Source organism: Gymnodraco acuticeps, unplaced genomic scaffold (assembly GCF_902827175.1).
Source record: "Gymnodraco acuticeps unplaced genomic scaffold, fGymAcu1.1, whole genome shotgun sequence".
Taxonomy (NCBI): domain Eukaryota; kingdom Metazoa; phylum Chordata; class Actinopteri; order Perciformes; family Bathydraconidae; genus Gymnodraco; species Gymnodraco acuticeps.
In genome coordinates this window covers 372,171-397,190 of record NW_022990502.1, presented here as the reverse complement: position 1 = coordinate 397,190, position 25,020 = coordinate 372,171, and the positions used below count along the sequence as shown (strand labels likewise).

The following is a 25,020-nucleotide window of genomic DNA, read 5'->3' as shown; positions in this document are numbered from 1 at the left end:
GCTCTAAAAAGGTCAAATGTCACTTGTTTTGCATCAATCTTGATACAGGGTACTTATTATATGTTATAATTTGGATTCCTAAAGCTTTTAGTCTACCATCCCATCATTCAAGGGTGGTTTTCACTGTAAGTAATTTTGGACGCACACTATAATTTAAAATGTTTTACTATGTTCAATCTGAATTTACTTTAAAATAAAAAAAATCTATATTGATTCTGACTTTTCTACATCCAACTCACAGGTTTATCATTACTTTGAGAAAAAAGATAATTAATTTACCCCTTTTTAGAAGTGAAGATATGGTCATTTGTTCTGGGAATGTCATTTTCGAGCCTGAGACCTGGAAAACAGGCTCGGGGCTTAACAGGTTAAACTTCAGTGTTTCCCACGAGTCGGAAAAATACTTCGAGTAAAGTAAGAGGGGGTTTCAGAATAATACTTTGTTCATTTACCCAGGACATTGCTGATAGTGAGAGTAAGAAAAAAGGCTATTTTTCATTGGCTGTCCCTCTATAGGTATTGCAAGTCAACTTGAATGTTAATCAATAGCTATTTTTAATGCACATTATATATAGCAGTAATGCTTTTGTTTTAATAGTGACAAAAGTGTGCGTCACTGAATATCAAATCAAGCTTTATTTATATAGCACCTTTCATACACAGTGATAACTAAAAGCGATTCACAAAAACACAAAGACGATTCACAGATAGAAACAACACTATCTCCCCCTTCCCAGTCAACAGGAGCAGCTACTACATGTTCATGACCTCAGATTGGATTTGTCTCAATAAAGTATCCCATTATTTATTATTATTACACGGCTTAGTTGAATAAGAATTCTAATTGGTCAACGGGACATTCAATGATCTTATCTTTCTCGATAGCAGACCTCTGATCAAAGGACTATGTGCTGTCATACCAATCCGCAGAGTGAAGTCCAGTCAATTCAACATCAGCTGTTGCCAAAAAACACCTTCTTCAGAAAACACTGTGGAATACTTTTTGAATATTCAGTATTCAATACGGACAGCACAGAACGTTCACATTAACTGTAGTGACCCCAGTAAATAAAAGGAAAAAAGAACACAGGATCTTTCAGTGTTTAAAGATTCATGGAAAATGGGATGAGACTTGTTCAGTTACAGTACAAGGCTAAAAACCTAGATCTGTTCTGACGTCATGTAAAGTTTCTGTTGCTATCGCTGCAGCTCCAGCCATGGTACGCTATTAAACGGGCTATTTTTAGTTAGTGGAAGCAATATGATCATTTTGACCCATTCGGGTGATTCAAAACCTTGAAACCTTGATTCAAAGTCCAGATCACTCTGTCTGGGATTCCTTTCACTATAATCACTGCCTCATTGTACTATCTTTTCCTTACTTTATACAGCTAATGTGGCATTGAGAGTGTGATTCCCCTAGACCAGGGGTGTCAAACTCAAATACACAGTGGACCAAAATAAAAAAAATGGGTACTAGTCGAGGGCCGGACTGGTTCAATGTTTATTGCAAAACGTATTGAAATGAACTTATTGCACATATTAAACCTGGAACTAACAAAGCTTAAATTATTGCCTATAAAAACAACATTAAACATTAAATAATCTGTTGCATTCATTTCTTATGGCTCTATCTGCAGCTTTTCCAGAGTCATTTCTTATGATTACATTTTTCCACAGGCCAACAACAGCTTCAAAAAACAATTTCCCTCAAAGAAAAAAACAAACATGCCCTGTTGTCGCAAGAAAAAAAGTGCAGAAGGAAACATCCATGGAAACTCAGTGTTCTGCTCTGTGATTGCTCTGTGATGCTAGTTCAAGCCAGATACTTGGCATCTCATCTCGGGTGCAAGTTCATCAATGTTTGGGCTCAGGCTCTGAGCTGAGGAAATCCTCAGGATGGAGTGAAGGTGTGTGTGCAATATACCGGCGGGCCAGATCTAATAGTAATCAAAAATTATCCTGCGGCCCGAAATTAAATCCACCAAGGGCCTGATTTGGCCCCCAGGCCTTGAGTTTGACACATGTGCCCTAGACTAATACCGTTTTATCATCCATAGTCAGAAATGAGAAATGCCTCCTGACCTCTGACACACCAAAAGGCTGGAGTATAGGGGTGATTTTTGGACGAAGATAAGGCTATATTTTCTGGAACAGAACTAATAGCCCTACTATCATCTACATTTCCGCGCAGCTGTACAAGTACAGGCAGACATTGTATGAGTCCACAGAGTCAGTCTCCCAGGCCGCTAATGGAGCCGCTTCTGGCTATGCATCAATATGACATCACAGATAACAATCTTAAGACTTTGGGAGCACTTTAGGTACTTTCAGTGCTGGAAGAGCAGAGCAAGAAACTGGCCAACAAAACACTGAGTCATTACAATAACAATCTGAGAGATGGGTGGAGGCGCAGTGATACACAGTCTGACAGAAATGACTTGAGTATTCCCATCGGGTCCCGTGGTGCGTCTTTGCAAAGACCTTATCCAGCTTCTTAGCATCTCTTGTTTGTAACAGTATCACAGAACTTCTTTTCCTAATGTATACATTTTTTGTTTATTAGGCAGGAAGCATGGATTACAACTGAAAAGGCCTCCTGTCTAATACTTTGTTTTTGGTTCAAAAGAACAGATCTTGTGCTGAAATAACTGCAAACTTTTTAACTATTTATTTAGTTTTAAACTTAATTCATTCAAATAAATTCAAGGCTTAGGGTAACAATTTAACGAAGTCATGTACACAGGCTAAAATATATATTTGAAATTATAACCATATTCAATCATTTTTAAAGATGAACCAAAAACAATAGCTAGTGCTTTCTTCTACAAATACATAACATGTTGGTTTACGGAACTGCGCAAGTCAATATGAGAATCTGTGATAAAGATACGTTTCTGTCTGTTAGTAAAATATTCCTAAACTTTGATTTGTGTTGTTAACACTAATACTCGATAAACGTGGTCGTTTTGTAGAGCTTTCTACATAAAGTTTGTTTTGCCTAGTTGGGTTCTTGCTGACTTTCATTTGGAAGCGCTCTGCAGTCCTATAGCAGCACTGTTTTCAGCTCAACTGTGTCAACAAATTGTAATAGATTGAATTTCTTATATACGTAGGGGACCTGTATGGTCATATTTCACATTATAAAGTCAGATTTATTTGCAGATATCATTTACATTGATTTCAGAAAATGCACTTGATGCTGAAATGTCCTGCAGCATGTTGTAATCAAGTAAAACAATTGTAGTGGAGTTAAAAGTTCTTTTTTTCTTCCAAATAGTGTGAGATAGAAGTGAAGTAGCAAAAAGTAGCTTTACCAAAGTACTTGAGTGAATTTACTTAGTTACTTTCCACCACTGCTCATCATGTTGCCTTTGTTACAGCCCAGCTCTATGAATGGTGCCTTTAATTAACTGCAAACCTGCTCACCTGTGCCTGGCATAGGACAGGCTTACACACACAGACACACACACACACACACACACTGCTGAGAGAATATGTGGTCCCAGGTGGAGCAACCTATGTATCCCGCTGCATCACATGTAGAGTAAGTCTCTATGAACTGTACTTTCTACTCAGACAGGATTTGCTGGATAAGTGTCCCCTGCGCTGGTGATGCAATCCGTTTGCACACTAACCACTCAAAGCTGGATTTGAAGCTGCGCTGAACCCTAATGAACTTTGACATTCAGAGAGGAGCTGAGGGAGACAAGAGTGTGAAGAGAGTTTCAATCCGCTCATCACCCGGCTGGCACTGGACCATTTTGACTCTTTCTTTTGATTAAATGAAAAGCATTTAGACGAAACAATCAATAGGTACAGGCTTGAGTCCGGAATCACTGGAGCATAAATCTTGCGGGTGCCTGGCGTGGAGGCGTCTCTGTATCATTTCTGCTGATTAGTTTTCCCATTACTCAAAACAGATGGTGATGAACGACCCAATTATTGGATATTTGTCACCCATTTGATATCTGCTGCTAGTCTGCTACTGTAAAGAATGTCAGTGCCGTGCTACCTTTCAAATCCACACTGAAAAAACGGAAACGTTGACTTTAATTAAATGTATTATATCAACAGATTTCACATTACTGTAGTAGGTCAGGGGAAAGCAATAATATTTAGTTGAACTTAATATTCTGTATTTCAACTTGATATCATTGCTTTCAACTGACCTAATACAGTTATGTGAAATCTGTTGCCATAATACATTTAATTAAAGTCCACGTTTAAGTTTTTTCAGTGTGGCAGTACGTGTTGACCCGGCCCACTTTAGTGCTTACAGAGAAGACACGCTGTAACACTGTATTTAACTACTGTATCCTCAAAGTCTGCACACCCTGCTCCCCTCCTGTTCACACGCCTCAGGTAGCAGCCGCAAACACACACACGCGCGTGCACACGCACGCACGCACGCACGCACACACACACACACACACACGCACACACACACACACACACACACACACACATAACAGTACAGTACACAGACACGCACAGCTGAGGATGCATGTACGTCCCTCCTCTGTCTGCTGCCTCCCTCCTTCCCTCTCCTGCTCTGTGTGTGTGTGTGTGTGAATGTGTGTGAGCTCCTAATTGGGCATTCTCCCCTCGTCCGAGCGCCTCTCGCTCCTTCTATCTCCTCTCTTCTTGCTTCTCTCCTTTCTCTCTCCTCCCCTCCCTCCCTCTCTCTCCTCTCTCACTTCACTCCCCCCTCTCTCTGCTGACGAATGGCAGCGGATTACAGATGAGGACACAGTGACCTGCCTGACCTTGCTGCACAGCCGCGGGGGAGGGGGGGGGAGAGACGGAGTGCTAGGGGTGGGGCAGACGGGTGCTATAGGACTGCAGAGTGGGGGAGGTGGGCATATGTGGAGGGGGGGGGCGGGGTCGCACGAAACTGGCATGCAGCGACAGGTCAGGGGAGGATGAGGTCGCACGAAGGTGGGCGAGATGTTGGGGTGAGGGGGGGGGGAGTGTGCCAGGCTGGTGATCAGGCGAATGACAAGAATGTCACATGACAGCACCCCTCGCCCACCCGTGTCAGTATGTCAAGGGCACGAGCCCCCGTTGGCAACCTCCACTGCGGCATTTTCCCCTCTGCTTTTTATTTATATATTTACCCCCTCCCCGCCCCCCCCCCCTCTCTCGTCTTTCTTCCACTCTTTTATGTGTTTTATGTGTCTCTCAGATGAGCTCCTATACGCCTGCTGGCTCCCCTCCACCTCACCCCGAGGCCGCCGCGTTCGGTCAAAAGTAGGCGGCGGATCCTCGAGTGTGGTGAATTTTAATTTCTGTGTGCACTGTGGATTTGTATCCAGTGCCCCCCCCCCCCCCTACCTTCCTGCTGTGTGTGTGAGACTGCCAAGGTGAGGTTGTGTCCTCTTGTTAAGAGCGATTAATGGCACTCGTTATGTACATAATGAAATATCCCTGCTGATGCATAGGGTGGCGTGGTCTCTCTCTCTGCCCCTGTCACACACACACGCTTATTCTCTCTCTCTGTGTGTGTGTGTGTGTGTGTGTGTGTGTGTGTGTGTGTGTGTGTGTGTGTGTGTGTGTGTGTGTGTTGTGTGTGTGTGTGTGTGTGTGTGTGTGTGTGTGTGTGTGTGTGTGTGTGTGTGTGTGTGTGTGTGTGTGTGTGTGTGTGTGTGTGTGTGTGTGTGTGTGTGTGTGTGTGTGTGAATGCAGTGTAACATCGATGATGCTTTGTTACAGCCTCCAGGCAACTCCTGTATGTTTGATATGGTGGTGTTGTAGAGACCCCCCCCCCCCTCTTGTAAGCCTCCCGATGAGAAATGAACAGGCATCGCGGCCCTGTCGCTTCACACCTGAGTTTGTTCCTCTTTCCGCTCTCAATGCGCACAACACTGCAGCTCTCTGCGTGACATGTGTTCAGAGAGATAGCTCACCACTGTCCCGTTTTGACTGGCGGAGTACATTTAGATCTAATCTTCTTGTGAGTGTTCTTTTATAGCCCGAGAATGTTCACCTAACATCAGCTTTTAAGTTGACCTTGTTGTGTTGTTTGCTCTTGTGGAGGCGCTTGTGTTTGTAGGACGAGCAGCTTCCCCTAAAGGTTTTTATTTTGACCCGGTGTGTGTTTGCCCGCGCACGCTAACACCATTCAGTGCCTGAGTCAAGCTGTGCAAGCTCTTTTAATCCCACGCCCCGGTGCACGTAGGCTTGATTAGTGGCAGCAGTTATCTGTGCAGAAAAGCGCCCCCACCTTCTCCCCCCTTTAGCATTTGGTCAGGTCTGGGGCACTGGGGGGGTGTCAAGTCATGAGAAAGGTGAACAAGGAAGGAGAAAAGCAGAGGGGGCGGTGGAGGAGGGATGGAGAGAAAGAGGGGGGGGGAGGCTGATTAGTATTCCAACGGAGCGCTCCTGCCAGGAGAGCAAATTGATTACTGCACTTTACCTGTATCAGCCTCCACAGCTAAGGATGACAAGCTACGGAGCGTGATGTGTGTCTGCCCCCCCCCTACCCTGTTAGCGTTCGGCTTGTAGTGGATTTTTTGTTGGGAACTTTTTTATTCCATTTACTACCGGCTTGTTCTCTGTGTCCTCTCCATCTCCTTCACCAAAGGGACCTGCTTCAGTTAGCTGCAAGTACATTTACTCAAGTACTGTACCACAAAGTACTGTACCACAAAGTACTGTACCACAAAGTATCATTTTAAGTAGTAACATGTATTTGATCCCAGTATGTGTTGTTAATGTGCTACTTTAAACCTCTAGCAGATATTGTACATTCTAAACCAATACATTTATCTGACAGCAATAGTTACTGTACATGTTCAGATTATTAGTTTATTAAAAATACTAGGGATGCACGATAATTATCGGCCCGATAATTATCGGTCCGATATTAGGAATTATGACGTCATCCCGATAAACCCGATACCAGTATTAATAGCCCCGATAATATACAATATATTTTTTGGGTAAAAAAAAAGAAAAAAATACTGCGGTGTGGGTGGATTGGGATGAGGGGCGCTTGTTTTTCACTCGGCTCCTCCCGTTTTGCCAGTACTGTGGTATTAGTGGTTTAGGAAGAGGGGAGTTCTTCACAAATCCAGCGCTCCCTAACTCGTGAAGCCAGGACAGTAAACAAACATGTCGTCGGTGGTATGGGCGTTGGAGCTATGTGCAACTCAAGGCATATGCTCGAACCGGAGCTGCCTGGACACTGCAATCATGTTGCGCACTATCCGTGCTGAGTGTGCTGACTTTTCGTACAATGTCCCACTGTCTGGCTTCCTGCATAAAGTCAGGTGCTCGGTGCAGTTGCAGCGAAATGTCGCTCCTCTGTTTTCATTTAAACAGCTCCGTATATCCGTTAGCGCAGCTAGCTAGCACCAGATGCTAACAACAACAATGCACGTAAGGTCTCTCTCTCTCGCTCGGGCCACACATACACACACCCTCCCGGTCCTCCAGATGGCCAGTCGGTGCCTGCCGGTGAGCGTAGAAGTGTGGTCTGCCACAAGCGGGCGACAGGAGCGGGGCTGTCAGCATCAGCTTGTAGATGGTATTTTAAACTCGATGCGCTCTGAAACTACGGGGCGGCCGAGGAAAACAAATATACATGCGTTAATCGCGTTAAAATAATTAGTGGCGTAAAAAATGTTTTATTATCGGTATCGGTCTTGAGAAGCAGGAAGTTATCGGTATCGGTTTCAAAAAACCAATATCGTGCATCCCTAAAAAATACATATAGACATATTATTATAGGTTCAAATATCCAGCAGCAGTTTATACATGTTATCAAATACCAAGTTAGCACCACTTTGACCAGCTTTGATGAACACATTAATATCTCAATCAGCATAATCCAGTCATTTATCATGTATACTTCTGACATGGGCCTAAGGCTCAGCAAGTACTTTTACCTTTGTTGTTTTACATTTTGATGCCGATACTTTTGAATGCAGAAATTTACTTGTAATAGAGTATTTTTAAAATGTAGTTTTGCTGCTTTTACTTGAGTCAAAGACCTGAATACTTGTGAATACCATCTCTCGAGTGCACCATGCTGACAGCTAGTGTGTATCTCTTGATTACAGTAAAGACAACCTGATCAATTCTAACAAAGAACAAATACTGCAAAATGCAATACATGACTTTTGTCGATTAAACGTTGCAATGACAACCTATTCCTTATGTTAGTTCACTTTGAGTTGTCAGGCTTTTTAACAATGCTGTTTTTTGTAGATACTCAAACAGGGACTAATGACACCTGGTCTCACAGGTGAAGGCAATTCATTGCAATGAACCTCTGCTTGGATAGATCACCAGCAGTAGTTTGAGTAATGACAGCACACGGAGACCCACAGACTGAGACACAGCAGGCTTGTTTGAGATGCGTTGCGGCTCGCCTCGAAAGTAGACGAGAATAGCCGATCGCAGCCGGGGGAGGTCTCAAAAAGCTCGCCTGAAGTCGGACAGCTCGGAGTCGGCTTCGTCTTCTTCTTCTTCTAATTTTTTTTTGGCGGATTGCAAACAACTTGAAGGTGCATACCGCCACCTCCGGAGTCGGCTTGACTCGGTTTGCATTTATAAAGAATGCACAAATGTGTTTAATCGTTAATGTCAGATATGTACTAAGTAAATACATTTGTTCCTGCTCAAGATTAGATTCAACTTTATTGTTATTGCACATATTACAGGTACTGAGACAACGAAATGCAGTTTAGCTTCTAACCAGGTGCAACAAGCAGTAAAGTGAAAAGTAATGTACACAATAGACAGAATAAAATATAGAATGAATTGAATGATGAATAAACAGTGAGGGGTATGAATACACTAGATATACACAGTAGCCTATGAGCAGTATGAACAGTATTAACAGTGTGTATGAATACACTAGATATACACAGTAGCCTATGAGCAGTATGAACAGTATTAACAGTGTGTATGAATACACTAGATATACACAGTAGCCTATGAACAGTATTAACAGTGTGTATGAATACACTAGATACACACAGCAGCCTGAGAGCAGTATGAACAGTGTGTATGAATACACTAGATATACACAGTAGCCTATGAGCAGTATGAACAGTATTAACAGTGTGTATGAATACACTAGATATACACAGTAGCCTATGAGCAGTATGAACAGTATTAACAGTGTGTATGAATACACTAGATATACACAGTAGCCTATGAACAGTATTAACAGTGTGTATGAATACACTAGATACACACAGCAGCCTGTGAGCAGTATGAACAGTGTGTATGAATATGCTAAGATATATAAAGTATGAAAACGGTAAGCAGTGCAAGTATAGTATAAAATATATAGATATTAATTTCATGATGATAAATATTGTGGAACAATAATGAAAAATGTGAATGGAAGTGGAGACGTAAAACTGACACAAAACAACAACAAACTCTTGCCAGCCAATTGGAGAGTTTCATCAGCAGCACGGGGTAAAAACCACCAATGAGCGCTCAGCTCGATATACCAGCGAGTCGTTTCCCATCAAGCATTTCGCTTCCGCAGCCCGTGGAGAGGAACTGCGCCACCTCGCCGCGCCTCGCTCTCAAGGCTGCGGGCGTCTTTGTCCCGCGAGATTTCAATGTCTCATGTAGGCGAGCCTCCAGAGCAAGTCGGACAAAATGACTAACCATCATGCAACGCACGAGCAAGACGTTGATCGCAATTGCGCAGGTCTGCGTCGGTCTTGCTTGTCTCAAACAAGCCTAGTACTTCTGTTCACTTCATTCTTCATTCTTCACTTTCAATTTGTAAAGAAAGACGTTTTTCTCTTAGTTACTGTACTTCTAAATGATTCTATTTTCTGTCTCACTGTGATATCTGTATTCAGAGCCCTGATCACTTCAACTTGACTGTTGGATTTGAATTCACCGTTTGAACAGAATCATGACCCCTCTATTATCTGAAAAAATGTGACTATTGAAAGTAGATTATGCCCAGTCTTATCTAGTCCACCTGTTTTAAAAGGATGCAGTTCTAAGTATTAGAGGTCCTGGCCAGAGCCTGTCCACAGATACTGGAAAGACAGAGCAGCACAAGTAAAGAGGGGGTGTGTTAGCTTTAAATACTTACTTGTGAAGGGAAGGCTTAAATATAAGGAGGAGGTCAAGCTAGATCGAGAGGGTTCTGCCCTCATGTCTATAAGATATGGATTTATTTCTAACTCAATTGGGGATCATCAGGAAAAGGACTTTAAGTCAAAAAGAGAGTTTTTTTAGAGGTTATGGTTACTGGCCTTACTTCCTGCTCTATTTAATCCTCAGAGAAAACTGTATTTTTATGTTGTCAAGTGTGTTTGCATACAATCTTTCTTTTGATACAAAGATATTATTTTAAATCCTCTTTAGATCCCCAACAAGTCATTGGGGTCAGTCATCCTTTTATCTTGTAGAGTTGGACGCTTCCAGAGAGTTTCTTGTGATTTCAATTGAGTTTTTCAAATGTCAAATTATAGAGTTCTGTATTCCAATCTGTTTTCATTTACAATCACTTTTTGAATTCAATGAATTAGTCAGAAGTAAAGTTGATTCATGAAGTAGTGTAACAGGGACCCTCCCCTGGTTTCCATTGTATTAGTCCACTTTACTAACTGCTTTAGTCAAGTGTTGGCCCAGGTTAGAAACTGAATTACAACGTAGCGTCACCACGTTTGTGTAACACCGGCCAAAGCCTTTTTTGTCATTTCTTATCCCCATTCCAAAACAACAATAACCTATTACAACTTAACCCTTAGATGCCCTTAGAGTGACTGGACCCTACACTCTTCCATAAGTGGGTCAAAAAGGACCCGTATTAGAATCATATGTGTTTTTATGCCATTTTTGTCATTTTGGTTAAGAAAAATCACTTGTATAATATTTAGTATTATATTTTGGTTCACACTAGAAATATTTAATATTTAATTTTTCACTATTTATAATTTTAGAAAAAAAAATTACATTTTGAAAAAAAAACGAAATTCCATAGATAATGCATGCGGGTCATTTTTGACCCACTTATGGAAGCTTGGGGTAGTAATACAAAAACTACAATTTCTTAAAATGTATACAATTTAAAATTTGAATGGCATGATATCCAAAACATGTCTTTTGAGGAATAGCTGGAATATGAAATGATACACATTTTTGATTGCAAAGATACTCTAAGAAAACCACCTCACCGGGTCAAAAAAGACCCACTTATGCATCTAAGGGTTAAAAAAGGTTTTTGCCCCAAGGAGCATTTCAAGTTGTCTAGAACTATGGTTGCAAAAATGCCCAGGAATATTCAAGTTGGAAAACAGGACTAACAAATATTTAAAGGGACGAGTTGCTAATGCTGTAAATCAAAAAGAAAACAGTGGGTTTAGGCCTTTCTGTGTTCTGTTTAAAGTAAGGAAGACAAAGCCCAGCTCATTACCATGGACAGCCTGCAGTACAACATGCCCATTAGTGGGAACAGCAAACTTAGCCACAGATGCTTTTCTGCTCTGTTTCCGACTCTTTGTAACCAAGATTTATTGTTTGGGTTTGGCTGAGACTCTTTCAGTGATTAATGCATGTTATGCTCTGTTCATGTTAGCAACACTTTGCTACAACTTTGCTTCCATGTGCAATGCACAGAATGAAAGTGTGGTCCTAATGATATCAGGATTGCAGTAAGGCATTTTGGCCTCTGGCTTTGCAACATCGCTTAGAAATGATACACATGATAGACATGTATAGACAACTTTGATGATATATCTTCATATTGCCTAGCCCTTGTCATAAACAGACAGAATTCATATTTAGCTAAACAATGATTTGACTCCTGAAGCATGCAGTGTCAAATGTTGCATTCAGCGAGCGAGCAATATAAATAATTGGGAAAGGTGCTTTGAGTAATAGGCCGACAAAGTGGGGTATGTGCAAACTCATCCTAATTTAAAAAAGATATGTTTTACAATGAAAGTGGGAAAAAACGACTAAATTAGCATCAAGCTACATTCAACATGGCAACAGGAAGCTAACAAAAACCAACAGATGGTGATAACAAGTTGTAAACGTTGCTTTTGGCTACTGTCTGCTGGTTCATTGAAATATCATACAAAAACTATCAAATCTATTCACTCCACTTATGTAATCAAAGCATGTTATCCTTGTGCTCAGAGGACTGTGCGCTGCACGTGATTGCCGGACGCACTGAGCATGCAAAAGACTAATTTGACTAAATTCCCTATTTCATTTTCATAATGAGAGCCCTAGACATAAACACTGCATCACTTCCTACCAGAGAGCATTTCATTAGGAGGTAAGTCAGTCAACTCACTAAATAATGACAGAAAGTTCATCCGGCTAGTGAAATCAGAACGATAATTAGGGAAACTCTACCTGTCAGAAGCACTCTGTGGACTGGGGCAACACGTGTTGACTGGGGACGCATGAAGAGGAGGCATAAAAGAGGTTATTTTGACTAAGCTAGATCAACAAAGAACAAAACCTGCCTACTTATTTATACCGACGGGGGGTTTACTCTGTCTTTTTATAGCACTGAGATTGGGGGATGTGTTCAGGTGCAGGGGAACAGTAAGGTAGTTTACCAGTTATGCTTAAATAAATATATCTGTGCCAACGTTACCACACTGCTTCATTGAATAGGACTGGATTCTTACCGAATTAAATATGACTATATTCTTATCTAAATAAATAAACCACGTTATTAATGATTCTAATGGAATGCCCCCCTCACAGCCCATCCTGCTCTCTAATATCATTTTCCAAGTCCCTCAGAGCAAGCATTAGGATGATTTAAAAAACAGAAAGTAGGTCAATGGGAGCGTTATGAAAGGCATAATGAAAGCAGAGATGTTCCCTTTTATTTGTCTGTCCCTCAGACCTCTGTCACACGCCATATATCTCCAACGCGTCCCGAATTACTCGCAGTGAAAAGAAAAAACTCTTTTAACCCAATAAAGATAGACATCTTGCTGACTCAAGGCAAAAGCCTTCTTAGGGCGGATGCCAAGGATATTATGGAAAAGCTGCTTTTCTCTCCAGCTGACAGTGGAGCATTTGATCTCAATTGCAAAGTGGCCCATTTCCCTCAGACATCACCACTGCAGTCTGCTTCAAGAGCCCCGCTCTGCCTGCTGGCGTGCCGACCGTGGGGCAATCATCTGTTCCTATTTCCAGCACCAGTGTTTACAAATGGAAAATGTGTGTTGTTTCGAGAGGGAAATGAGCCTCATTTTGGACGGACAATGTAAGCAGAAGATTACCTCGGAGCCCAATAGAAATGAACGAGGTATAGATTGATAGTGGCCACGGCTCATTAAGAAGGGATGTGTGTGTGTGTGTTTAATTGATGCACTAATTCTCAGCCGCTCAGGAAATGGCCCTTGGGTGGGTCTTCCAAATGGCACACAAATATTTACTATGGACACAAACATTTCCGTAAGCACATCCATGCGAGCCTGAACATGTAAGGAGAGGGGAGCGACTGTCCTGGGCTCTGATCCGCGCCATGATATCATTTCCACTGGCTACTCTGGCTGGGTCCCCCCCATCAGCTGGGCTATGAACTGGCTAGATGACTCATCAGTGTGCATGCATTCATCCATGCTCTCTCCTAACCCCAAGAACTCTTTGTACTCATGAGTACAGATTGAGTTAAAATCCGCCCCCTCATCCAAGGCCGTTCGCAGGCCGAGCCTTTAGCACTCAGTCCCATTTTGTCTGAGATATTAGCATTCACACACTGTTCCTCACATTCAAGAATGGGATGATTCCTCCCAATGGATGGCCTGTGCTACTTAACACAACAGGTCGCAGTCTTCAGCATTCATGTATCACATTTCCTTTATGTGTGGTACACCCACGCGGAGGCATGTCTGCTATGCATGGCTTGTTTGCTCAATGCATTCTTAGAAGTGGGTCACAGTGCCCTAGTTCTCATTGTGTGGGTGTGCATAGGTCTGTGTATTTTGTCCTGATTGACTTATCTGCAAAAACATTTCCTTGCTGTAGCTCTCCCGCTGTTCAGAACCGTGTTATTCTCTTGTTTACCCCTCTCAAGGTGAACAAGAGCTTTTAATTCAACTTTCCTCCTCGGTCACTTGTGGAGGCTCGGGACAACCACGTTTGGTCAGGTAGCTTATGTGTTGTCTTATTTAATCATGTCAGGCCATATTGAATTTACAAATAGCGGTCACGCAGCATGTGTAAGTGAGCTACCCCGATGAGAGAGTGCAGCAGAGCTGGGCTGCAGATTACATGAAATAATATTGTTTAGGCATCGCCTCTCCTTTTAAATTCCTTCAACCTTGACTCCCCTTAAATGTAGGGAGAACACATCTGCCAGGCTGGTGTCAGACATTAGTAATACACACCGCTTGGGCAGCATTGTCACTTTTTATTAACGCCCAGAGCTTTGCATGGACACCAGCTGTTGCGTCAAGTGGAAAAAGCCTTGGCGGAATGAATGACCTTGACTTTAACTGCCGCTCCTTTGGCTCTTCCCCTTTTTAATTCTTTTGTTTGGTCTCATACATTTTAAATGGCCTAAGTGGATTACCATTCCAGGCAACGAAGGTCATTCAGAAAGCCACTTATTTTTAAGATAAAAAAAGGAGGCTGTATTACAAGCAAGTGTGTTCCTTCCTGTGTGTGTGGGTGTAATCTGGAGGTCAATGAAGGAATGAAATGAAGGTCACATTGAGATTAAATTCACGGCACCTGCATCCGCACATTTTCACGTTGGCCTTCTGGCAATTCTATGTAACTTAGACAGCGGCTGAGAGTGCAGTGACCTTTACTGTTTCTGGTGTCTTTTAACTACAAGAGGAGCGGAACACAGAGAGGAATAGACGCAGAGTGGACCCCTCCCTCCCACATGTACGTGGCCAACTGTAGGGGTAAAAATCACTTTAGAATGGTGCTTGCTCTGTCATTGGCTGACATTGTCAAGGATAATGGATAATCACCACAGAAACGGCTCATTGGTGCTCTGGTGTCCCACGGTGGAGGAGGGGGGTGGGGGGGTGGGGCGGTGGAGGTCAGGCTTTTTGGGTGCCACCATGAATGAGATGACATGTTAACAGATGTGTAAGGTCATTTTCAATGTATAGACCAGGGGTGATAATGCAATAGTAATGCACACATCACACATTGTGAGGAGAGCAGGGAGGAGTGTGCTTTAGGGCTCAGCGCAGAGGACAGCTTTCCCTATATTAAGGTCATTTATCTGTTCGCAGAGCTCTGTCACTGAGGACAACTGATTTCTTCTTGCCCTTGCTGTGTGACACCGACTCAGTCATGAAGTGTCTCTCAAGAGCACTTTGTTTAAAGAGTTATCTGTTCTTTACAGTAGATAGTGAATGCCGCAGCTCTGTATATAATCAAATCAAAGTTTATTTATACAGCCTACTATCATAAAATATGTTTGTCTCAGTGGATTTACAGATTAACAATAGATCATTCAAATTACAAGAAAATTACAAAAGATATGATAGATATACAAAATCAAATTGATACAAATAAAACTAGATCAAATAAAACAAAAAGAGAAAATACCATAAAACGTAGGACTTATGAGGACAAACATACTGTAGGGTGATCTTAAACAAGCTCTTACTATATACTTTATTAAACAACACACTCTTAACATGTTGGACACTGTCATACAATAAGCATCCGTGGGTTTTGAAAGGTGCAATATAAATGTAAATTATTATTATTATACATAAAGTCATAATGTCTGCTCTGCTCTGAAGTTTCTCTGGGCGAAAACATAGAGAAGGTCAACTGTAATTCCAAAGGTTCACTGCCAGCAGCAGAGAGATTAACGTCATTTCCCATGTTGAAACCGTGTCAGTTTTTCATTTACATTTTTCCTCTCAATAACTGGGGGGGTGGGGCTGTTTGCCAGCATATTAGTTACTTTGCCAAGCTGTATTTAAGGTAAACATGTGTACTGTTTACTGTGCTGATCAAACGCAGTGTTACAGGGCATTCTATTATAATTGCGCTAAGCTTACTGGCGGGAAAATAGCTCTAATCCTGACGATCTAAGATTAGCATGACATCAGACGTCAGATGGCCCAGTATGACCAGGTCGGCTTTTGTTGTTGTCAGATTTAGGTCATGAGCTTAGAAATGGCCTTGGACTGTAAATTGTTTTATTTTATACAATGCTTTACGGTCTTAAAGTTTCCAACCTGATTGTTTTCCTACTGCGACTCAGACTTAATTGCGCACTGATCCACCTAAATCCATCGTCTAATCCCAGCTAATTTTCAAGGTGGCATTTAAAGAGCCACCTTGTCGCCATCACTGTCATGACAACCTGTGGACCTTGTCCTCATAGATGGATTTCAGCCTGATTAGAAGCCTGCTACCTTGTTGTTTTTGGCCCTCGCTGCTGAACTCTGTGAAGTATTTAGGCTAGTGGCCGTTTGGGTTGCCGTGGCCTTTCGTCATAATCAGTGTCTGTCCTGGTGTGTGACCCTCTGTGTCGGTCCACTCAGCGGACACTAAAGGTGAGGGCGGCATCGGGGAAGGACACAGACAGCAGCTGAGGCGAGGTGGAAACTCTGTATTAATTAACCTTTATGGGATGCGGCCAGGACTGTCGGAGGTGTCCTGTATCCACGGAAACCACTCTGACAGGGTTCAGAGCAGAGGTCTCCCAGGGCAGCGCCGCTGACACTGTCATGGCAACTGGCATAGAGCTCACCCCAGTGTCACTGGCTTGCCCTACTGACAGTTGTGTGGTGTGACAGGTGCACCTGATCCTTAAACCACCCCCGAGCCCTCAACACACACACACACACACACACACACACACACACACACACACACACACACACACACACACACACACACACACACACACACAAACAGTCTAGTCCTGCTAGTCTGTTAGCTATATCCTTGCTTTGATTCTCCACCGCCTTTGTACTGTAGCCGTAAACACGAGTCACATCACATCAAGTCAGTTACACAGAAATTAATGAAAAATTGACTTGAATTGAGTGTTTAATATAAACACATTTCACATAACCGTATTGGGATAGTTGGAAGCAATAATATTAAATTGAACCTATTATTTCTTATGTAAACATAATAGTATTGCTTTATACAATTATGTGAAATCTAATACAGTTATGTTGATTTAATTAAAGTCAACGTTTGAGTTTTTTCAGTGTACTGCTTTCATCTTGTTTCTCATTTGAAAACAGTTCAGGCTCAAAAGCACTGAGCTATTCAACGATTCACAGGTGGCCAGGTGTTAATAAACACAATGGTGGGGTGAGAGTAAGCTGCCACCACAGCGGCTTTCACTTAATCTGTGTAAGAGTATGCATGCACATGTAAGCACGTCTTCATGTGCATATTCATGCTTGTGTTTACTCTTGTGGGCATATAGGTGGGTGGCTGCGGCTTTGTGTGGACCGGGGGTTGCTTCATGTGAGATGCTGCTCAAGTGCGTAAGGAGCAGGAGGTGGCAGGGGAGGATAATCCACTGAAATGACAAGCTGTATATGAAATTATTCACAGCTCTTACAAGGCCCTTCACTTTTGAAAGACATTGCTGTGAGGGGCTTACAGCTCAAGACCTAAATGTTTTCAAGGTAGTGGGCTAGAATTCTCAATTTGGAACCAATCAGGCCTAATCTACATTTGTCGTCTGTTCTGTGGCTGCGAGGAGAGAGTGCAGAGAGAAGGAGCCGTGTGCAGTCAATCTGAAATGTTGCTAAGTAACATAGATGGCAGACAAGGTGGTGAAATGAATGTGATATAGTGCTGTGTAAATCCCTGCTTCTCACACAGTTTCCCCCCTTTTCTCTCTCTCTCTCTCCCATAGGTCCCCCATGTGAGATCTGCCAAGCTGCGAGGTGCCGCTGACGGAACCTCAGCCAGGCCTTAGGACAGACATCCCAAACATCCACAGCCACGGAATGTGTCAACATATTTGCGGTGAAATCCCGCTGACTCCTCGCTTGCTCCTCATATAAGCCGGGAGCTCGGCCTTCTGGGATCCTACAGTGTTTAAAGGCCTACAACAATGCCTGGGGGGCCCACCTGCCCCAGATTGCCTGCAAACATGGATGCTGTTACACCACAGTGCTGACTTTGCCCACTACAGAAAGGGGTCACATCTGGTCAGTGCACCCCCCCCCCCCCTTCCCTGCAGACTCACTTTCCATTGCCTTCTTTTTGGTACTTAGGAAGTCCATTACACCGTCAGCCAGATGACCTAGTGGACATTAGTTTCCCAGTAGCAGTGCTGAACCATACGAGTGGATCATAGTATTGAACATGACTCATGGGGAGGAGCCTGGCCCTGAGACACACAAGGATTCAGCTGTTCTAACTTATCTGGAAGGTTTACTGATGCATCCAGTGGTAGCCGGGCCTGGGGCCACGGCGAGCGGGAGATCTGAGGCTGCCCACAGCAACCAGGAGCAGGGCGACAAGGTAGGCGGGCCTTTCCAACTGCCCAACCATGGCCCCACCGCCCCTAAGGCTGGAACCAATGGGCCTACGCTAGGTTCTTCGCAGAACCTGAAAAAGGCCCGCCTACTGCGCTCTGCAGCCTGGAATGATCCAGGGACCCAGCGGATGAGCTCACCCCCAATGGAGCTGAATGGCCAAGGGGGAGTCTTGCAGAATGGAGGGCTAGAGGGATCTCCTCATGCTGGGGAGAGCACCCTGTTGGCTTCACTGCTTCAGTCGTTCAGCTCACGGCTTCAGAGTGTGGCAATGTCTCAGCACTCCACTAAACCCCCCAGTGAGTGTTCCTCTCCCTCCAAGGCCCCACCTGCAGACAAAGAGCCCCATCCTGTGTATGGGACTGCCTCGAGCCGCTTAAAGGGCCTAATGCGGAAGAGTAAACTTCAAAACCACAGCATCACACCCTACAGTCGCCGGGGACACAGCCAGGACCGCCCACCAGAATCCCCTCGGTCAGCACACAGTGCCACGCCCCCCTCTGCTCCTACAACTGCAGAGTCAGTGTCCTGTGCCGACCGTCTGAAGGCGGTGGCCAACATGGTGAAAATCCGTTCTAGTCCAGCACCTTCACCCAAGCCCAGTGTGGCCTGTAGTCAGCTGGCCCTGCTGCTGTCCAGTGAGGCCCATCTGCAGCAGTACTCCAGAGAGCACGCACTTAAAGCCCAGCTCTCTGGAAGATCTGCCAGCGAGAGACTAGCTGCCATGGCAAACCAGCAGCTAGGCCCAGACAACAGGCCGCCTAGTGTGGGGGGAAGTCTGCCCAGTACCCCAGATACACTAAAACCCATTACAACGCAAAATGGAATGACGGCAACAACCACAATGACAACAACACTCCCACGGACGGCCCTGTCCAGTCCTCAGGGCCCCTCTTTGCTGCGTGGCCAAAGCTCCCCACCCACTCCCCCAAAGGCTCCAACCCCAACTCACAGCCAAACACCTAGGGAGAAGCGTGGCTTTGACTCCCGTCCAAGTCGCCCCCCCCAGACATGCAGCAGCTTGCTCCTGCTGCTGCTCAACAACCACAACAATCAGAAACAGCTGACCAAGAACGGTCACCTTGAGGACAGCTGCGGCATCCTACCAGCGAGCGGCTCCTCTTCAGTCACATCGGACAGCGAGTGCTCCATCCAGGAGAGGAGTCTGACGAAAGATAGCAGCGATGCAGAGAGTTCCTACTCCAGTTGCTCTCCCATTGACCTCTCCATGAGAAGCCGGCCCAAAACACATTACACATGGCCCAAAACGTCTGTCCCCTCTTCCTCCCTTTCCTCTTTCTCCTCTGCCCTCTCTTCTTCCACGACAGTATTTTCCTCCCCCCCGGTGGCATTTTCTCCTCAAACTTCCACTCAACCTTCTGCCACCTTCTCACCATCCTCTACTGCTGTGTCCTCTGTTTCCATTGCTAATTATTCCTCTTCCTCCTCCTGTGTCTCTACCTCCTCCCTAGACAAACTAACAGAATCTTTATTAAACAAGTGGAAGCCAGATCCATCAGGCCCAAATGTGTGCAAGAACAAGGAGCCTGAAATGAGCCCAGACCCAAAGTCACACTCTAAGGTCACACTCATGCAGCTTCTTCTTGAGCGCAGAAACAATGAGATGGGGAAAATAAACAAAGGTAACCCGGAGTTGCCACTTGATATAACTATGGCCACCATGTCTCGTGGCCAACCAACGGGGCTCGTGGCCTGGGAGGAGACCAGGACAAAGAGCCCCCTAGATAGATCTGAAGTCCCAGCCCAGCCCCTCTACTCACTTAACCGTGACCCTAGTGGTGCACTATCCCCTTACTCTTACCCCTCCCCCCATGTCCAGTCTAGCCCATTGGATTTGTGTAAGTCTAAACCCTTCCCTGCTGAGAAGACTTCAGAGCCTGCCTTCAGTGCCAGTAAACTGTTACAAAATCTGGCTCAGTGTGGCACAGCTTCTTCCTCCCCACCCATCCCCTCCAGTAAAGGGCTGGTTCAGGAGCATGATGCCAGCAGACCCCTCGCCTTATTAGAAAGGCTCAATGCTCCAATCAACAGGATCACCACCACTCCATTCTCTGACGGACCCTCAGGCAGCGGCACACCTTACAGTCAGAAGGAAGCCTCTCCTCCTTCGTCACAGATTGAGAACCTTCTAGAGAGGCGCACTGTGCTGCAGCTTCTTCTGGGAACAGGCTCCAGTACTGCTACAGTCAGCCGCAAAGATAGGTCTGGTGGCAGTGGCCGGAGGAGTGTCGAGGTTTCAGGGGGGTGCTACGAGAAGAGCCCTGGAGCCCCCCTCACCTACGACAGCTCCAATGGAACCCCTTTGGACGTAAAGGTCAAGACTGAGTTCATGGAGGATGTGAGACCGTCCTCGGCTAGGTCTGAGGACTCAAGTGGCCGAAAGAGACATAGCGGCTCTGAGAAGAATAGCCCCCTCTCAAATTCTCAGCAGGACTTCAAAATAGAACCACGGCCTGCAGAGGTCATTGCAAAGTACGGCCTGCTCAGCCAGCTGCTAAAACAACAGACTGCTACCTACTACACTAGCTCTGCTGTGCAGGCCGAGCCCAGGCAGGTCAAAGAGGAACAGAGGGACTACCCGAGCCCCAGTCCTAAGAAGAGACGCCTCTGCTCTGACCGGACGGACAGTTTGAATAATACCATCTCTCCAAGAGCAGTGGACAGTGGCGACAGAAACATGTTTGCATCTTATGCTGTTCAGGAAGAGCTTGACCATCAGAGGAGTGTGAAGGAAGAGGAGGCTCCACCGAGCGAAACCTTCACCAGGGAGAGTCGGGGCTTCAACGTGCTCAAACAGCTGCTGCTCTCAGACAACTGCCTGAAGGAGCTGTCCCAGCAGCCCCGGGGGACCCCCAGCCCCTCTGTCCTGCAGGGCAACGGCAAGGCTAACGGCGGCATTCTCAGTCAGCCTGCCCACAATCACAGCTTCCTCCACCTGCCAAGCTGGCCCCCCCATGGTTCCCTCAACTCAGGGCTTCCGAGTAATCTGAGACCACTGCCCACCCCCCCTGCAGGCGACAGCCCTGTCCACACCCCCTGGAGCCACCACCCAGCTCCATGGCCAGTCACTCAAAAGCGGGACCACCCTACTCTAGTCAAGCAGGAGCCCGAGAGCCTTGCAAGATGGAGCAGTCAGGAGAATGAGGAGGAGGAGGAGGAGGAGGAGGGATGTGACTCAAACCTGGACTCTCCCCGGCTCTCACGGTCTAACCCCATCCTGTACTACATGCTGCAGAAGGGCAGCATCCAGCTGAGGAAGGAGCTGCAGGATCAGGCAGAGGGAACCACGTCTGTGGTCCGAGTTAAAGAAGAGCCAATCAGTGACTTGCATGCATATGAACACAGTATGAGCTCTATTCCGCAATCAGCCAACCACAATGACAAGCACAGCCATGAGAGCCAGGGGCTGAGCCAATCATATGAGTAGAAGTTGTATCAACTACAAAAAAATACAAAGCGGAATCAAATTCTCTGACTTTACCCCCCCCCTTTTTTTTTCTTTTGAATGACTTGCCAAATTAGTTTGATGGAACAAATAACGAAGAATACAAAACAGTTTTTTTATAAGGTGTAACAGAACAAGTGTGACTTCATATACTTGCATTGTTTTCTCAATTTTCTCAATACTGAGGTCATGGAATGGTACAAAACAGGTCTATCTTAGCAACATGTAGAATTGATTCAACCAAAACTACTGTCTAACTCACAACCTTTCCCATCAGTGATTATCATGCACCACATATTTCATTTAGTCAATGAACAAGTACTCCTTTACAATTTGACCCTGTTTGACTTTTAATTTGTATCTGAATTGTAAACATATCAATGTGCCATGTCCCCTTTGTTGCCTGACATACACTGCAACACATTTAGAAAGAACATTTCAACATTTATTATTGATGACACCGAAAATGTTAGCGTTCAGCACAGTGGACATTTATTTATTTACTCCATCAGAACATTTTCAGATAGACAGAGACCCATCAGTTTTAGATAAGATTCCAAATAAAGTCATTCTAGGGCAGACACAGCGGTCTATTACAACAATGTACATGATCAATTCATCCAGAGGAGGACCTTGAAACACACTGCAGTAGTGAGGATCCTACCACGATGGATGCTTTGTCTTGGTAGTGAGGATCCTACCATGATGGATGCTTTGTCTTGGTTTTTCTCAAGATTCAGTGTGGCATGATTACCAATAAAGGGGGAATATGTTAATGGAGGTTTGATAGTCACAATTCAGTGAGTTATGCTTTCATTTGAATGGAACTTTTAAGGGCAATATTCAACAGTGCAAACTCAGGGTGTGAAGATTGTGTCTGCAGATTTGAGCAGATGGGTTGAAGTGTGTGTAGTGCTTACGGTTGAGCAACTGTGTGAAACAGGTTTCTAGAGCAACAGTTAACAGGCTGCAGTGTCTGAGAAACACATCTCCCCTTCCTGGGTAAACCTACACCAGTTTCCTTCATGCACACAAAAAGTGTCAAGTACATGGCTTTTTCTTTTCTCTTCATACAAAGCACCACCTAAAGTTTGCACTATCGAAGTCCCCGTGTTCTTTAAGAATAATTTAATGGCATGTAATTAAAAAAAAGTCAGTATTGTGATCTGTTGAGAATTTGACAGTTTGTGATTTTTTTTTCATCATTTTTTAACTGTTGTGGTTTTTGGACATCTTCTTTATTTTCGTGGCAGTCTCTCAACTCACAAAATAATTGCATGATAACTAAGAGAAGACCACAGGTACATCTTTGTTTTCTAAACAGCTGGATATGTGTACCTGGCCCCGATCATCACTGCAGCATTTGGCTGTCTGGAGGGATATCTGCTATCTTGTACTGTATTCTTTTCAGTTAACGTCAGACACGGCTTTATTCATATAGTCTTGTGATCCTTTTATTACATATACCTATGAAGTACGCCTCTTCAATTATCAATACATTTTCACAATGGTTAAATATATTTGTGTAAATAGTACTTTCAGTATGAAAGATGACTATTTTGTAATGTTTAAGAAAAGATAATACCCTAGTTTTTAATGCCCTGATATGTAAATATGAATTATATGCGTACAAGTGTACATACAAAGGCAGAGGATGCTATGCCCATCGTTTTTGGTTGGTTTGTTCTTTGCATGTGTCTCTATGTGGTTATGATAATCTATCCTGCGCTGTGTTGTGTAATAATGTCTGACTCTCCTCACTGCTGCCTGTTGCATGCAGACGCATGGGAACTACCTGTGTATCCCTACTGGTGAAGGGGGAAAATGTCAAGTCTTAAAATAGGTCTTTTTTATCACAGAGAGGTTCGTTTAGAATATGAACAGTCCCTAAATAACCACAGACTGTTGAGCAAGATGATTAAATTGTGTGAAAAATAAACGTGCATTGAATATTTTTGTGATTTTCTTTTTCTGTTACTGGTTAACAAAGCTCTGGGAGAGAGCTCGGGCTATAGCGGGGGATTGACGTACAATCATAGATCTGCATTGTGCATCTGAGAAATACATTTGTAGCAGCAAATATAAAAAAAGATGTTTCATTTTTTTCATGTGAAGACTTGAAACATTATTTCATTTTTTTATGTTTTCATTTTTGGTGTTCATTTGCACTGATATCTCAAAAATAAAGTACTAAAATGCATGACCTAGTATCAACGTGTTCCTCTTTTTCTAGTTTGCCATTTAGAAGTGTGTTTTTCTACGGACAAATTGAGGATGTGGGCAAGTTTATTATACATGACATGTTATCTGGGGACAGCAATAGTCTTTCAGGGAATACATATGTGTGTATATTATCTTAAACAGTACATGTGTTTTCTCCTATTCTCTTGTAAAAGGGTCATACAGTATGCAGCCTAGTTGTCTTCCTGACTAAGGGTAAGAAATGTGAAGCTTGTTTAGTGATTAAACTCTATTGTGACATCATCTTTCAAGGTGTCTAGCCATGCTGTGAGGACTTTTGGTGTCATGTGGAGAAGGGCTTCAGGAACCCTATTATAAAGTCACTTGTAAGGACATTTTGGCCCCATATATCTACAGTAGATATCTGATTTGCCTTCAGTAAAGAATATTATCATTTGAAATTGACATCAAAGCCAAACTGCACTTTGTATAATCAAAGGCTGGTCTGAGTGAGAGGATGTCCTGCATCTGGCCTAAAACCACTGCTTCTGAGAGGGCTGCTGTTCACTACAGTGCAACAAAGGCAGGAAAGGCCTTGAAAGGGGGGGACTCATAGAGGTCACCACATGGGCACTGAATGCCCAAGGATGTGCCTTACAGAGTGGAACAGTGTATCTTCTATTTAGAACCCCATGGTATAAACACAAACCTTATTTCTTGTTTTCTCTGTAGAAAGTTGTCCATTTCTCCTTGAGTTGAGCGAGGCAGCCTGTAGCGTGAGACTCCCCAAAGGTGAAGATGAGTTCAGGCTAAACTTCCCCTGCCCTGTGTTTGAATATGAAGTCCAGTGAGCGAACAGACGGCTTTTTGTCTGCAGTGCACTTTTAAAAATCGCAGCGCAGTTCCTCGGCGCCGACT

At 44.0% G+C, this 25,020-nt stretch overlaps 1 protein-coding gene across 1 annotated transcript in view; it reads left to right on the top strand.

Moving 5' to 3' along the window:
- The window catches only part of nrip1b (nuclear receptor interacting protein 1b), a 43,884-nt gene extending 19,763 nt beyond the window's left edge, over positions 1 to 24,121 (top strand). Inside the window, exon 2 of the mRNA XM_034226797.1 lies at positions 17,828 to 24,121. Coding sequence (XP_034082688.1) covers positions 18,283 to 21,903 — 3,621 coding nt within the window. The 5' untranslated portion in view covers positions 17,828 to 18,282 and the 3' untranslated portion in view covers positions 21,904 to 24,121. The remainder of the gene's footprint in view (positions 1 to 17,827) is intronic.
- Positions 24,122 to 25,020: the final 899 nt, after the last annotated feature.